A 13,754-nucleotide genomic window follows, 5' to 3' on the forward strand; every position below is an offset into this window, starting at 1 on the left:
AGGGACACTGAGCCCAGCACTCACCATTCCTCTAGGCTTCAGTAGTGAGGAGAAAGCCACACCCATGGGAAGGACCTGCATTTACAGGGGAAGCGGCACACCTGCTACCTAATCCAGCCTCTCGTAACTAAGTACTACAAATTTAGAAGCTTAAGAGAATGCCCGTTTATCATGCACAGTTGCCCTGGGTCAGGAGTCCAGGCATGGCCTAGCTCCCAAGACCGCAATCAGAGTGTCAGCTGGCCGAGGTCCTTTCTGGAGGTTCTGGAGGAGAATCTTTCCAGGTTCACTAAGGTTGTTAGTAGAATCCAGTTCCAGCCAGCTGTTGGTCTGGGGTCCCCATTCCCTTGCTGGCTGTCATCTGGGGGCCACCCATGTTCCTTCTCACATTCATTCCCCCTCCATGTGCATGCAAGCTTCAAATCTCTCTGATTTCCCCTTGTACCCTCAGTGGGGAGAAAGCTCTGCTTGTAAAGGACCCACCAGAGAATCCCAGATAATCTCCCTATTGTAAGGGCAACTGATTAGTAAACTTAATCACACCTGCCATGTAACTCTACGTATTCATGGATTTGACACCAGGAGGCAAAGGGCATGGGACCAAAGGGCAGCCTACCACAGAGGGCAAGCCTGTGTCTCAGGGAATGCTATCTTTTGAGACTGTATTTTTCATTCACTAGAGAATTATTTCTGTTCTATCCTCAAAATCTTTCCATCCTTCCAAATTGCTTTCTAGCCGCTCTTGACTTGTAATTGCACTGGTTCCCTTAGCAAAACTGGAGCGGGCCCCCTCTTTCCTGAGGCAGATCACCCTTGCGTATTTTTCCACATTATGCTCATCCATAGGCAATTTCAAAAGAGCTCTCTATCTGGTATGAAAAACTTCATCATTGCCCTCTCTGGGCGTTCCTGGCACTCTAGGCACACATGCATTGTGGCGCTCCTGGCTCTCCTCTCTGACCAAACTGGCCACACTTTCTCCCCCTGTCCCCTCCCTTTAATGCTGGCTGGGCCTTTAAGATCAAGCTCAGAACACGTGTCCTCCACGAAGCCCCTGTGGATTCCCCCAGACTGAGTTCCACCTTATCAACGTGGATCCCACTCTGGCCCACACACACACTCCATGCCCAGCACGCTCAGTCCCAGCTGCTCTGTCTGTGCTGCTCCAACAAAGGACAGAGGCCTCTACATACAGGTCAAGCAAGCACCGATGTGTACAAAGTCCTAAGGAGGTGCCCAGCACTTGGCAAGTGCTCAAGGAGGGCCACTGTCGTCCGTCCTGCCACCACTATTGCGTCTCCTCCAGCATTAGTCCCTCCCTCTCCGTGTGCCCAGCTGCTGGCGCAGGGGCTGACCATGCCTAACAGAACAGCCACCCTGAGCTTTGAGTGAACAGGCCGGCAACAAACCTCACTGAAAGCCCCCTCACTCACCCCCTCTCCCCCTGCCGCCGGCGCCCATCCCCCGGAGAGGAAAGCACTGGGTCTGGGGCCTCTTGGTAACCAATGAAAGAAACAGCCCCCCAGGGTGTGTGTTTGACCCCTAGTTGAGCAGTTGTATCTGACAGAGGTGGAAGGCAGTCTCCTCACTAGATCTGCTGGGGCCCTGCGTCACTGTGGGGGCCACCTGCAGGGTGCTCATTCATCTCTCAGCTGCTCCCTCCCTTCCTCTCTCCATCTGCCCCTCCAGGCCCTTCTGGCCTTGGCAGCTTCGCCGCCCGCTGCCCGGCATTCCCCCTCTTTGGGGGGGCACCTAGAGACTGCATCAGCCGGGACTTTCCCACAGTCAGAGCCCAGGGCCCTGAGGTCTGCGGGGCCCGCCCTCCATCCCCAGGTGCCAGGGGTCTTTGCCCCTATGGGGTGGGCTCAGCTCTCCCCGACCTGCTCCAAGTCTTGCCCTTTCCAGGACCTCCCAGAGGCCACTTGGGCCACTTTACCTGTTGGCCATCACCCTGTGCTCCCACTAGGCCAGGGGATTTGCCTGGCATGGTTGGGTGGAGAGGGAGAGAGAGAGGCACGCATACCTCCCAGCCCTCTCAGGAGCCCTTTCCCACATGACCAGGCTGCGTCTCCAGCCATCCGTGCCCAGCGGCCTTCCCGCCCAGTGCCGCTCCCCTCTGGGGGCAGTCAGCACCCAACCCTGGAGCTGGAGCCCCTACCCTGAGCGGTCTCCCTGTAAGTCAGAGCCGGGGGTGCAGGAACACGAATGGATGCACGCGTGTCCCAGCCCACTGCCACCAGGGCAGGGCTCTGCCAGGGACGTGGAGCGACCCAGCTGGACTGCCCTTCCTCTGGTGCCGTCTCAAGCCCAGGGCAGCCCCCGCCTCCGCAGCTCCTCACGGCAATTTCTGTCGTGGCTCTGGCTCACTGGGACCGTGCCTGCAGAATTGCCCAGAACATTTGCACTTTGGTCCTCGGCGGGGCATGAAGAGAGGTGGCATGAACGACAAAAGCAGGGGGCTGAACCGACCCAGGGACGGGGTCTTCTAGGAGTTTGTTCCAGGTGCTCTTTTGATCTGGTAACATGCAATGGTTACGTGGGAATGCGATCCAGGGTGACCTCGCCATAAGGATAGTCTGACTATCCTTAGTGGTACGGACAATAGAGGGTGTTCCATGTGGCTTCTCCCTGTGCCCTGGAGTCCTGGACTTGGGTGACGTTCCCTAATGTGGCATGGATGGGCTGTTAGGAGGTGTGCGTGGAAGTTCTTTCGCATGTGTGTGAGGAAATCCAGGAGGTCAGCTGTGGCTCCCAGTCTGCTTCTGTGTGTGCTGGGGCACGTGGACTTCGGAGCTGCTGTGGCCTCCAGTGTAAAGCAATCGCTCATTTTCAGATCGAGACAGAAGTCCGGTACCGTCCCGCTCACCCTTTGAAGTGGACAACTGAGTGGCATTCGGCACACTCACAGTGTTGTGTGGTCATCACCTCGACCCCAGAACCTTTCCATCACCCAGAGGACACCCTCTACCCAGCCAGTAGTCACCCTCCCCCCACATCTCCCTCTGCCAGGCCTTGCCAACCACTAATCTGCTTTCATTCTCTAGAGATTTACCTATTCTGGACATTTAGTATGAATGGAATCATACAACATGTTGCATTTTCTGGCTTCTTTCATTTAGCTTGATGTTTTCAAGTGTCGTCCATGCTGCAGCATGCGTCAGCGCTTCATTCTTTTTTTATGGCTGAATAATAAATAATGTTTATTTATCCATTCATCAGTCAATGAATATTTGGATTGTTTTCACTTTTCAGCAATTATGAACACTGTCGCTACAAACATTTCTGTGCAGGTTTTTGTGTGAACATATGTTTTCATTTCTCTTGGGTAGGTACCTAGGAGTGGAATTGCTGGGTCCTGTGGTAACACTAAGTTTAACCTTTTGAAGAACAGCCCAACTGTTGTCCAAAGTGGCTGCGCCATTTTATGTTCCCACCAGCAACGTTGAGGGGTCCAATATCTCCACTTCCTCGCCAACCTTGTTATTGTCCATCTTTTTCGTTCCAGCCATCCTGGTGGGTATGAAGGGCTATCTCACTGTGGTTTTAATCTACATTTCCCTGATGACTAATGATGCTGAGCAGCTTTAATCTTTAATCCACTGATAATGTAATTCCTGAAAAGGTAGAATTATGTCTGCCATTCTTTTCTATACGTCTTACATCATTCTTGTTCCACTATGTCTCCATTACGGCCTCTTTTGTGTTAAATAGATGCCTTCTAGTGTACCAGGTTAATCTCTTGGCATTTCTCTTACTATATTTTTAAGTAATTTGCTTAGTGGTTGTTCTGGGGAATACAGTCCACGTCCTCTGCCTTCCCGCCAGAGCGCTTCCCTCCCCTGGTCCCACTGCTAGCCCCGAGTCACCCAGCTGAGGGCTGCAGCAAAGGCAGAGAGACTGGAGAGAAGGGAGAGGACCGGACCCTGCGTGCAGAGTGAGGGTCCTGGAGGAAGCGTCGAGCCAAAGAGGCTGGAGAGGAAGAAGGGAGGGAGGAGAAAGCTAGGTCCGTGTTGGGAGGGAAGGGGGACCCTTCCTGCAAGTGGCAAGGGCTGCCTGGAGGAAGCCCCTAGGCCCAGATCACTTCTCCGTGGCCTTAGGGGGACACCTGTCCCTACTGCCCAATGGCCCCTGCACCCCTAGGTGCCCACAACAGAAGGGGGGCACTTGGGGCCTCTGTGGGGATGACGGCGACATGAGAGGGGAGCATCGGCCCAGGTTAGGGTGGGACTAGACAGACTCAGTGGGATGCTGCCCTCTCAGCTAGGGCGGTGTGAATGCTGCCCCCAGCCCTCCATACGTGAATAACAGGGAAATGGAAGACCCTTTCTCCCCACGTGCACGTGGTGGGCAGCGGGGTGTGCACCAAGTTGGGCCTGGGGATAGCACTCAGAGTCTAATGTCCCTCGGGAAATCCTGGAGAGAGGAGAGACAGGGACATGGCCTGAGGTGGCAAGCCCCAGCTGAGCCCCAGGAGGGGGAGGAGCCATCCTGGAGCCATGGCTGCAGGGGAGAGGGCAGGGGGCAGAGGGCGGGCGCCTGTCCTGGGGGCTGTGCCGGACAAGGCTCAGGGCTCCCAACAACAAGCAATGTGCTTGGCTCTGGGTCAAGGAACCACGGTCCTGGGAACACCAAGTGCAGCCTAAGGGGACAGGAGCTCCTTGTTGCAAACTGCAGTGATGCTGCAGGCTGAGGGGGCAGGCAGGAGGCCCGAGGCTGTGGCCCACAGCGCGGCAGGGGTCACAGGGTCGGTCTGGAGCACACGTGTGAGCTGTGGCCCGGCCCTGCTCATCCCGAGGCCCTGCTGCCCATCTGGGGCCTTCCCCAGGCCTCCCCTAGGGACCATTCTGTCCTGGGAAGGACCCTGCGGGCTCTGGGATGAGAAGGTCAAAGGCGACCCCTCAGCCAAGCTCAGCCCTGCCAGCCCCGCAGGAGCTCCTCACCTTTCTGCACAGCCTCATCTTGCTCCCTCCCGCCGTGTCCCAGGGCCCCACCAACTGCAAGGCTGTGCCAGGCCCCATCAGTCTTGCTCCTTGGCCTCTGTGAGGAGGCCTGACTCCCGAGTGGGGTGGGGGTGGAGGTGGGGGCCCGAGTCTTCCCCGATGTGCACCCCCTGCCCACATCAGCCATCTGCCCTCCCCCCACCGTGTCCCATCTTGCCCTGGGCCTCCGCAGAGCCCTGGCGCTGGTCCCCGCATCTCGTGGCCTGAGGGCAGCCGCAGCACGAGACAGCAGGCCTGGGGTGGGGGGGGCCCGGGAGTGCCCCAAGGTCAGACGTGGCAGGGTTAGAGCCCACGTCTACAGGCTCCCTCTCTGGCGTCTGGTGCACTTTCTGGAACAGGGGCTTGGCCAGGCGAGGTCAATGACCTGTTCCAGTCTCACCTCAGCCCCTCTGTCGCTCTCTCTTTTCCGTTTTTGGCAGGACCTGGCCACCCTTGGTTGTCATCAAGCTTGGACCGGGGCTCCGTGTGTCCGTGGTTGGCTGAGAGTGACCCGGGCAGTGTGCACAGAGAAATGGCGCACATCGAGACATCCAGCGGGGCCCAGAGGACGCCAGAGAGACACCCCAACACCTGCCCCGGCAGAGGGCCGGCAACAGGGCCGTGCCGGGATCAGATGGGAGCCAAAGACCAGGGCCTCCTCCCCGGGGCTCTTCTGCCGCCGCCTCTAGGAGCGAGGGCTCTCGCAGATGACTCCAGACTGCACAAGAGGAGAGAAAAGCTGAGAACTCACAGCCATTGTGTCCCCGTGCACAGGCAGTTGCCATGAACGTGTGGCACGTGTCCAGCCAGGCTCTTTCTTGGAGGCTTTAAAAAGGCACTGATGTTGGTGAGATGCGGAAGCAACACATGTTCGCCCCTCGGAGAGAGCGTCCATCACCATTACCCACGCACCATGGGTCTTTCCTTGGGCCGTCTCCTGGGGCTGTCACCATTAATAATCTGCCGCGTCTCTCTCAGCTGTGTTTCTGGGACTGTCACTGCTAGCCACACACCTCGAGCGTCCTTTCCAGGCCTGGGTCGTGTGGTCAGTTGGCCTGGCCTGGAATCCCAGTGCCTCCACTGCAGAGCTGTGGTACTTTGGGTAAGTGCCTGAACCTTCCTGTGCCTGGCGTCCTCATCTGGAGAAGAGGGGTCATTACAGGACCCTCCTCCCCCCAGGGCTCCTCTGAGGACTCGTGGAGCGGGTGCAGGCCCCGTTGCTCAGCCCACTGCCTGGCACAAAATCAGTGCTCAGAGACAGAAGCTCTGAGGGAGAGGCTCACCCTTCTCCCAGGCTCCAAACCCCTTAGCACCTTTGGGGTACATAGCTGGTGGGTGTAGGGCCATTAGTCCCAGATTTCTGCTGTCCTTTGTTTGGCCAGGTGGGATCACGGCTCTCAGACTGCCAAGTGGGACGGGAAGCAAAGTGTGGGGGTGCCATAGAAAGCATTGCCTCGAACAGTGCCAAAGAGAGCACGGCGTGGGACGGCATGCAGCGTGGGGTCACTTTGTGCAGAGCCCAGGTGGGTGTGACCTGGAACACTTGGATCTGGGCTCAGGGAGATTAGGGCCAAGGCTTCGGCAGTACAACGTGCCCCGGAACAGGACCCCAGTTCCCAGAGTACTCCTTGGTAATCTGGGCTGGCTGTCAACCCTGCCGGTGAGAAGCCGCCCCAGCCCGCCTCTGGGATAGGAAAGCAATCTGCTTAGGGGGCTGATCTTTACTCTTTGTGATGGGGACCAGGGCTTCCAATGAGGTGTTAGGAAAACAGGGACCTATGGCTTTCTACCGTGAGAATGGGGGCCATGAGTTTGAGCCCAGGCGGACAGCTGGGGCTGAGAGCAGGGCAGCTGGAGGTGCTGGCGGCCAAACGCTCCCGGGAAGGACTCCCACGTGCAGAGTCTGCTGGCTCGGGAGGCAGGCCCTACTCCAGGCTCCATGAGGGGGTGTGGGGTCTAGAAGAGGATGGTGGCCTTGCGAGGGGCTGAACCCCAAATGACAGGGACTTCGGGTAGGGAAAATCTCAGAGGGCAAAGCGGGCTCCCGGGCATGGGGCCAGCCTGGCTGGGGAGGAATGCGGGCTGCACAGCTCTGGGGGCCCCCAGCAGCAAGAGACCTTGGCCCGTCCCCCAGTCCTGGGGAAGTGGCTGACAGTCACTTGGGCTTGGGACTCTGCCCTACTGGCCCTGGGCGAAGGACTCAGGGGCCTGGGGTAGGGGGTACCCGCTCAACATGCAAAGGAAAAAGGGGGATGAGGGTGGGAAGACAAGTACGCGCTCGTCTCTTTCCAAATCTCTCGCTGGGTGCGGGCAGAGGAGGAAAGGCTGGGAAGGGGTGGCCTCCAGGGGCCCCTCTCTTCTGTGCCAGCCCCAGAAGGAGGAGGGCTGATTCCCAGGGCCCGTGTTGGGCCAGCCTGCCAGGGCCGGCCCTGCGGCAGCTCCCCTCCACGGGCGGGGCGGGGAAGCCGCTGTCCCACGCAGTCCAGGAAGGACTCCAACCCACCACCACCCGCCTCACGCACGCGCACACCCTCTCACACGCGTCCAGTGACGCTCACTCCCACTCGCTCACACGCACACTCACACCTGCTTGGGGAACACGCCCACACAGGTACACTGCACGAGGGAGAGACAAGGGATCAGCCCCTCCCATCCCCTCTCCTCTTGTCCTGCCCCCAAATCCTGAGGGGCTGGTGGAAAGTGGCCAGTGGCCATGGCCCTGCCAAGACACGGGGGACAGACCACCTGGGATGGTGCCTTGCCTGAAGGAGGCAGGGAGAGCAGAGCCCACCTGGGAGCCCCCCGGATCCTGCAGTACCCCTTGATGGGACACGTGCAGGTGTCCCTATAACACGGAGCCAAGTCCATTGGGCCCAAGAGGCTGCAGGCATGGCCCTCACGATCTCCGTCCCGACAGCCCTCGCCGCCCCCTCTCCATTGCCCTGCGTGCCCAGCATCTCCAGGCCCCCCTGCCCCCCGTCCCTGCAGACCCGCTGTCTGCAGCTCTCGCCACACAGCTCAGGGCTCCCCACGTGCTCGGTTCCCACAGGCCGGTTGGACGGCCACAGCCCAGGCCTCAGCTCCCTGCAAGGTCCTCGCCCTGGCCCTCCCTGCTTTGGGAACTGTGTTCTTCTTCTGTACTGTGGGGGTGGTCAGAGACTCTGCCCCTTCAGAATGGCTGGAGGACGCCAGTGGGCACAGACTGGGCAGGCCCTCGAGGGCCCCTCACCATTTCTGGGACCACGGTACCATCCGTCCCCTCTCCTCTCCGCACCTTCGTTCCGTCTCCCGAAGACTCTGAATCAGCTCGGCGCCTGATGGCCGGCTGCCCTCAATTTGTGGTGGGCTCCCAGCCCCCTGAGGTGAGGGCAGAGCCCAGGCAGGTGGAGGCAGATGGCTCCTGGCTCCTGACACCTGACGACACCCTCTCTGAGCACTGCCCCTCCAGCCACGGCGCGCAGAGAGAGGGTCTCAAGGATCAGCAGCATCCTCCATCCTGGGTGGGTGCCCTCCTCAGGTGGCACCGAGGGCTCACTGGGCTGCAGGGACCCAGAGTCCACCTGCTCTGGGCAGGAAGGGGCCACTCCCCAGCTCCTGCCTGCAGCCTCCCACTCACACCCGCTGCCTCCTGCCCGCTCCCAGGACACAGGACTGGTGCCCCTAGGAGTTGGCTGGGAGGGGAGTGGGACAGGAAGGCGGTGCCCCGGCCCCTCGAGGGGCCGCCCTGCCCAGGACTCAAGAGTGGAGGGTGGCTCTCCCTGCCTTTCCTCCCCCGACCCAGGGCATGAGGGCTGTGGAGCCCTCGCCCAGCCCGCCCTCCATCCCTCGGCCATGAAACACCGGCAGGTCCCCAAACGTCCCTCGGTGGCTAGACAGAGGCTGGCCACTTGTCGGCCGGCAGGAGTGGGCTGAGCGGGCAACCACCCCCCAGCCCAGAGTCCTGGGCCCAGCTCCTGGCAGGGGCATCTGACCTCAGGCCTGGGCCCTTCTGTGGCCCGCTGGTCTCTGGGATTGCACACGTGACCTCTCTGACCCGTCTGGGTGCCCTGAGCCCCTACAGCGGTGCCAGGGATCCTGGAGCCCTGGATCCTGCCTGTGGTTCCTCCCCCTCCCTTCAACGTCTAGCCCACTTATTTCTGGGGACACCCCGAGTTTCCTGGGGACCCAACCAGCCACTGCCCATGCCCACAAGTTCCTGTCACTCAGCTCCATCCAGCCCAGGGGACGACACAGCCCCTCCTGGCCCCTGTCCTGATCATACCCCAATGCAGGTGACAGGCCACTGTTGCCCCCATCCCCACCCCCAGCAGACCCTTGCCTCAGTTGCCCACAGCAGAGACGGACGACACGCAGCTGGAACGATCAATGAAATTTACTGAAGAGAACCACTTACTGAAACCATTGCAGAGAAGGGAATGACAACACGGAGAGGAACTTCTAACGGCCGCTACAGCCCACAGGTCTCGGGGACAGTCAGTCTCTACCGGGGTGCCTCAGCTGCCCCCCATGCTGAGGCCCTCCCACCACAGTCTCCCTTCCTGGGAGCCCCACGGTCAGCCTCTTGGCAGAACGATGGACACTGGCAATGTCTTCTCACTCCAGGGCACCCCCTCCCCCTCTGGCTGACATTCTGGGGCGGGGCCCTGCCCTATGGGCCACATAGGACAGTCACAGGACGCTGGAAAATACAACAGGGGGACACCACACCAAGCCCAGGAAACTGAGCCACAAGTAACAGCAGGTTGGCACATGAGAGCACAGTCCCAGTGGAGCCTGCCGCAGCCCCTCCATGTCCCTGCTCCAGTTCTTCCTTCCCGAGGTCCCGGGGTGAGCGCCGGCCACGCCCTCGTCTGTCCATCCTTCCAGGCATCTCCTGGGACTGGGTTCGGGGACTCTGGGGTGGGGTGGGGGCCACTGCTCAGATAAGCACACATCTCAACAGGAACAAGCAGCGGTTGGCCTACATCTCCACCGAGAAGGCAGAGTTGAGCTCATGGCACCGGACGAGAGTGAGCAGAGCCCGGGCTGGCACTGAAGCTCACAGCACGTGCCAGGGCCGAGAGGGTGCTGCCTGCTAGGCCAGGACCCCCACCCCGGGAGCACACACACCTAACGGCTCTGCACAGAAATGATGGCACGTGTGTGTGTATGTTTTGGGGGTGGATTACTTGACACGTGGGTAACTACAGGGTCCACAGAGATACAAGTGGGCTTCCCAGAACAGGGAGAAGCCTGCCCCAGGTGACAGTGAACGGGGGTCCCCTTGTTGGGAGGCCCAGACAGCTGGCACCCTTGAGATGACCTCCTAACGTCTCCCAGGCCCGTGCAGGTGGCAGACGTCCTCAGGTGCCCCTCACCCAGGCCGGGGCTGCCACTTGGGGGAGCCACCAGGCTGGCTGCCTGAGTTGGCAGGGCTTGGGATGGGGCTTGGGCTCGGTGTGGTGCTGCTTCGAGCGGGGCTACACCTCTCCCCTGCCCATTTGGGGTAACATATGGTCATCTTGGTCACTTGGAACGGCTGACGGTGCGGGTCATGGCCCCTTGGGGATCGTGAGGGGCCAAGGGCTTGGTTTGGGCTGGACGGGCCCCTCCCTCAGCCTGGTCCCCATGTGGGGTGAGGCGGCTGCCCTGGCCTCGCCTCCCCCTGCCTCCAGAGCTCTGCTGCCCGGGAGGAGAGGGGGCCCCTGGGCCTTTTGAGCCTACTTGCCCGAGGAGGACTCGGGGCGGCTCATCTCCTCAGCCCCGTCCTCGTTTCCTGGCTCCTCCTGGATGAGCCCCTCCTTGGAGGTCTGCTCGGCCTCCTGGTCTCCCACCTGGGCGAGGCCCTCCGGGTTACCGCCAGGACCTCCTGGGCCCGCCCCAGAAGCACTGACCATTTGAGCAGGGGTGGGGCCCCCGGGGGCCGCCGAGCGTCCTGCCTGACCTAGCCCCGCACGAGTAGGAACATTTTCACCTTCCCCAGTGGCAGAAGAGGACTGGGTGGTCTCCTCAGGGGCAGGGGCTGCCACGGCAGCATCACGGGTGTCAGGAGCTGCCTCATCGGCCTCTTCACGGGCCGGGGCAGCGTCAGCGGTGTCTTCACAGGTCAGGGCGGCCTGGGCAGCATCTTCACGGGCCGGGGCAGCATCTTCATGGGCCAGGGCACCATGGCAGGTGGCTAGGTCTCCAATGTCCAGCTGGGCCCCTTCTTCCATGTGGAACTGCTCACTTCTAGCCGGAGCGGCCTCCCACGCCTCCGTCTCCCGAATGAGCTGCAGCATCCCCAGGAAGCCAGGAGGCCTCCTCTCCAGACGCATCCTCCTCAGCTTGTTCTCGAGCGTCTCGTTGGGCCGGGCCTGCATCAGCACCTGCCTGGCGCGCAGCTGGTCTGCGATGGCGGGCCGGATGGCCCCCTTCTCCAAGGCCGCCTGCAGCAGGCCTTCCAGGCGCATCACATAGGCAAAGAGAGCCTCCTGGGGCCTCTGCGCACAAGTCAGGAACTTCAGCCGTGCGGTCATCTGGGCGTCCTTGTTCCCGAAAACCTGCACCAGCGCGGCCAGGCAGTCCTGCACAGGGATGTCAGGATTTTCCTCCAGGAGGCCGCATATGAGATCCAGCGCGGGGCCACCCAAGCTCTCCACCAGTCTCCTCCTCCTCTCCCTCTCTGACATGTGGCGCCACAGGTACAGCGTGTCGTTGGCATGAGGCAGCCAGCTCTCAAAAGACTCTTCTCCACAGCCCGGCTCTTCCACCCCAGAAAACCTTCTCAGTACCCGGTAGGCCATAGCATCGAGCAGAGGCTGCAAGGTCTGCCGCCAGTGCTGGCTCCGGGCTGCTGCCTCGTTGATGGCTCTTGCCACACCTGCAGCTCCTTCCTCACCTGGAGCCTCCGCCTCAGCTGCAGCTCCTGCCATGCTCACAGATCCTGCCACGCCTGCAACTCCTGTGTCCCCTGCGGTTCCCTCTTCATCTGATGCTCCTGCTTCCTCTTCAGCTCCTGCCTCGCCCTCAGCTTCCTCCTCACCCTCAGCTTTGTCCTCACCTGCGGCTTCTTCCTCACTTGGGGCTCCTGCCTCACCTGTGGCTTCTTCCTCACCCACAGCTCTTGCCACATCTCCAACTTCCTCCTCACCTGCAGCTCCCGCCTCACCTGCAGCTCCTGCCATGCTCACAGATGCCACCATGCCTGCAACTCCTGTGTCCCCTGCAGCTCCCTCTTCATCTGACGATCCTGCTTCCTCTTCAGCTCCTGCCTCGCCCTCAGCTTCCTCCTCACTCTCAGCTTCTTCCTCACCTGTGGCTTCTTCCTCACCTGCAGCTCTTGCCACATCTCCAACTTCCTCCTCACCGGCAGCTTCCCTCTCACCTGGGGCTCCTGCCACATCTTCAGCTCCATCCTCACCGGCAGTGACTGCCTCCTCTGGGGCCCCTGCCTCAGACACACCTGCAGCTCCTTCCTCACCTGGAGCCTCTGCCTCAGCTGCAGCTCCTGCCATGCTCACAGATCCTGCCACGCCTGCAACTCCTGTGTCCCCGGGAGCTCCCTCTTCATCTGACGCTCCTGCTTCCTCTCCAGCTCCTGCCTCACCCTCAGCTTCCTCCTCACTCTCAGCTTCTTCCTCACCTGTGGCTTCTTCCTCACCTGCAGCTCTTGCCACATCTCCAACTTCCTCCTCACCTGCAGCTCCCGCCTCACCTGCAGCTCCTGCCATGCTCACAGATGCCACCATGCCTGCAACTCCTGTGTCCCCTGCAGCTCCCTCTTCATCTGACGATCCTGCTTCCTCTTCAGCTCCTGCCTCGCCCTCAGCTTCCTCCTCACTCTCAGAGTCTTCCTCACCTGTGGCTTCTTCCTCACCTGCAGCTCTTGCCATATCTCCAACTTCCTCCTCACCGGCAGCTTCCCTCTCACCTGGGGCTCCTGCCACATCTTCAGCTCCATCCTCACCTGCAGTGACTGCCTCACCGGCAGTTCCTGCCTCCTCTGGGGCCCCTGCCTCAGACACACCTGCAGCTCCTTCCTCACCTGGAGCCTCTGCCTCAGCTGCAGCTCCTGCCATGCTCACAGATCCTGCCACGCCTGCAACTCCTGTGTCCCCGGCAGCTCCCTCTTCATCTGACGCTCCTGCTTCCTCTCCAGCTCCTGCCTCACCCTCAGCTCCCTCCTCCCCTGCGGCTGCCTCCTCCCCTGCAGCTCTGGCCACACCTGCCCTGCCAGCCACTGCTTGCCTCTGGGGCTGTGCAGGGAAATTGGGTCTATCCCGTGACTCAGAATCAGGGCCCTGGGGCAGGAAGAACACATCCCAGAGTCCCCCCTTGCCTGGTATCTGTCGGGGGACCAAACTTCGATTTAAATACTCAGTGAACTCCACCAAAGCGACCCTGAACCCGAGCTCCTTTCTGAAGACGTTGCCCAGCACTCGGTACCTGCCCAGGGGCCACAGGGCAGGCCGCACGGCCTCCTGGAATTCCTGGTCCTCGCAGTCCTCCGGGATGCCCAGGATGAGCAGGGAGCGCTGTGCGTTTGCGCCACTCCACCTGCACCAGTCCCGCAGCATCACCAGTGGCATCACCATCACTGAGGACCTGAGGGCGGCCAGAAGGGACTGGATGGGCGTGCACGGACTCTCGCAGTGTGGGCCTCGGCCTGCGGGTGCAAAGGGGAGAGAGGCGTGTCTGTGCCACACAGCCCACCCCACCGCCCCAGCCAGAGCCCCGGGCCCCTCACGCTGGGGCCTGGAGCGCCTCCTCTCCCTGCTGGCTTCGTCGTTGGATCTTAGGAAACCTCTTCGATCA

At 60.9% G+C, this 13,754-nt stretch overlaps 1 protein-coding gene across 1 annotated transcript; it reads right to left on the reverse strand.

Moving 5' to 3' along the window:
- Positions 1-10,628: 10,628 nt before the first annotated feature.
- On the reverse strand, positions 10,629-13,599 carry LOC123282411 (paraneoplastic antigen Ma6E-like). The gene has a single exon (XM_070501803.1). The coding sequence runs from the start codon at positions 13,532-13,534 to the stop codon at positions 10,679-10,681; it is 2,856 nt and encodes a 951-aa protein (XP_070357904.1). The 5' UTR covers positions 13,535-13,599; the 3' UTR covers positions 10,629-10,678.
- Positions 13,600-13,754: the final 155 nt, after the last annotated feature.

The sequence above is a fragment of the Equus asinus genome, chromosome X (genome assembly GCF_041296235.1).
Source record: "Equus asinus isolate D_3611 breed Donkey chromosome X, EquAss-T2T_v2, whole genome shotgun sequence".
Lineage (NCBI taxonomy): Eukaryota > Metazoa > Chordata > Mammalia > Perissodactyla > Equidae > Equus > Equus asinus.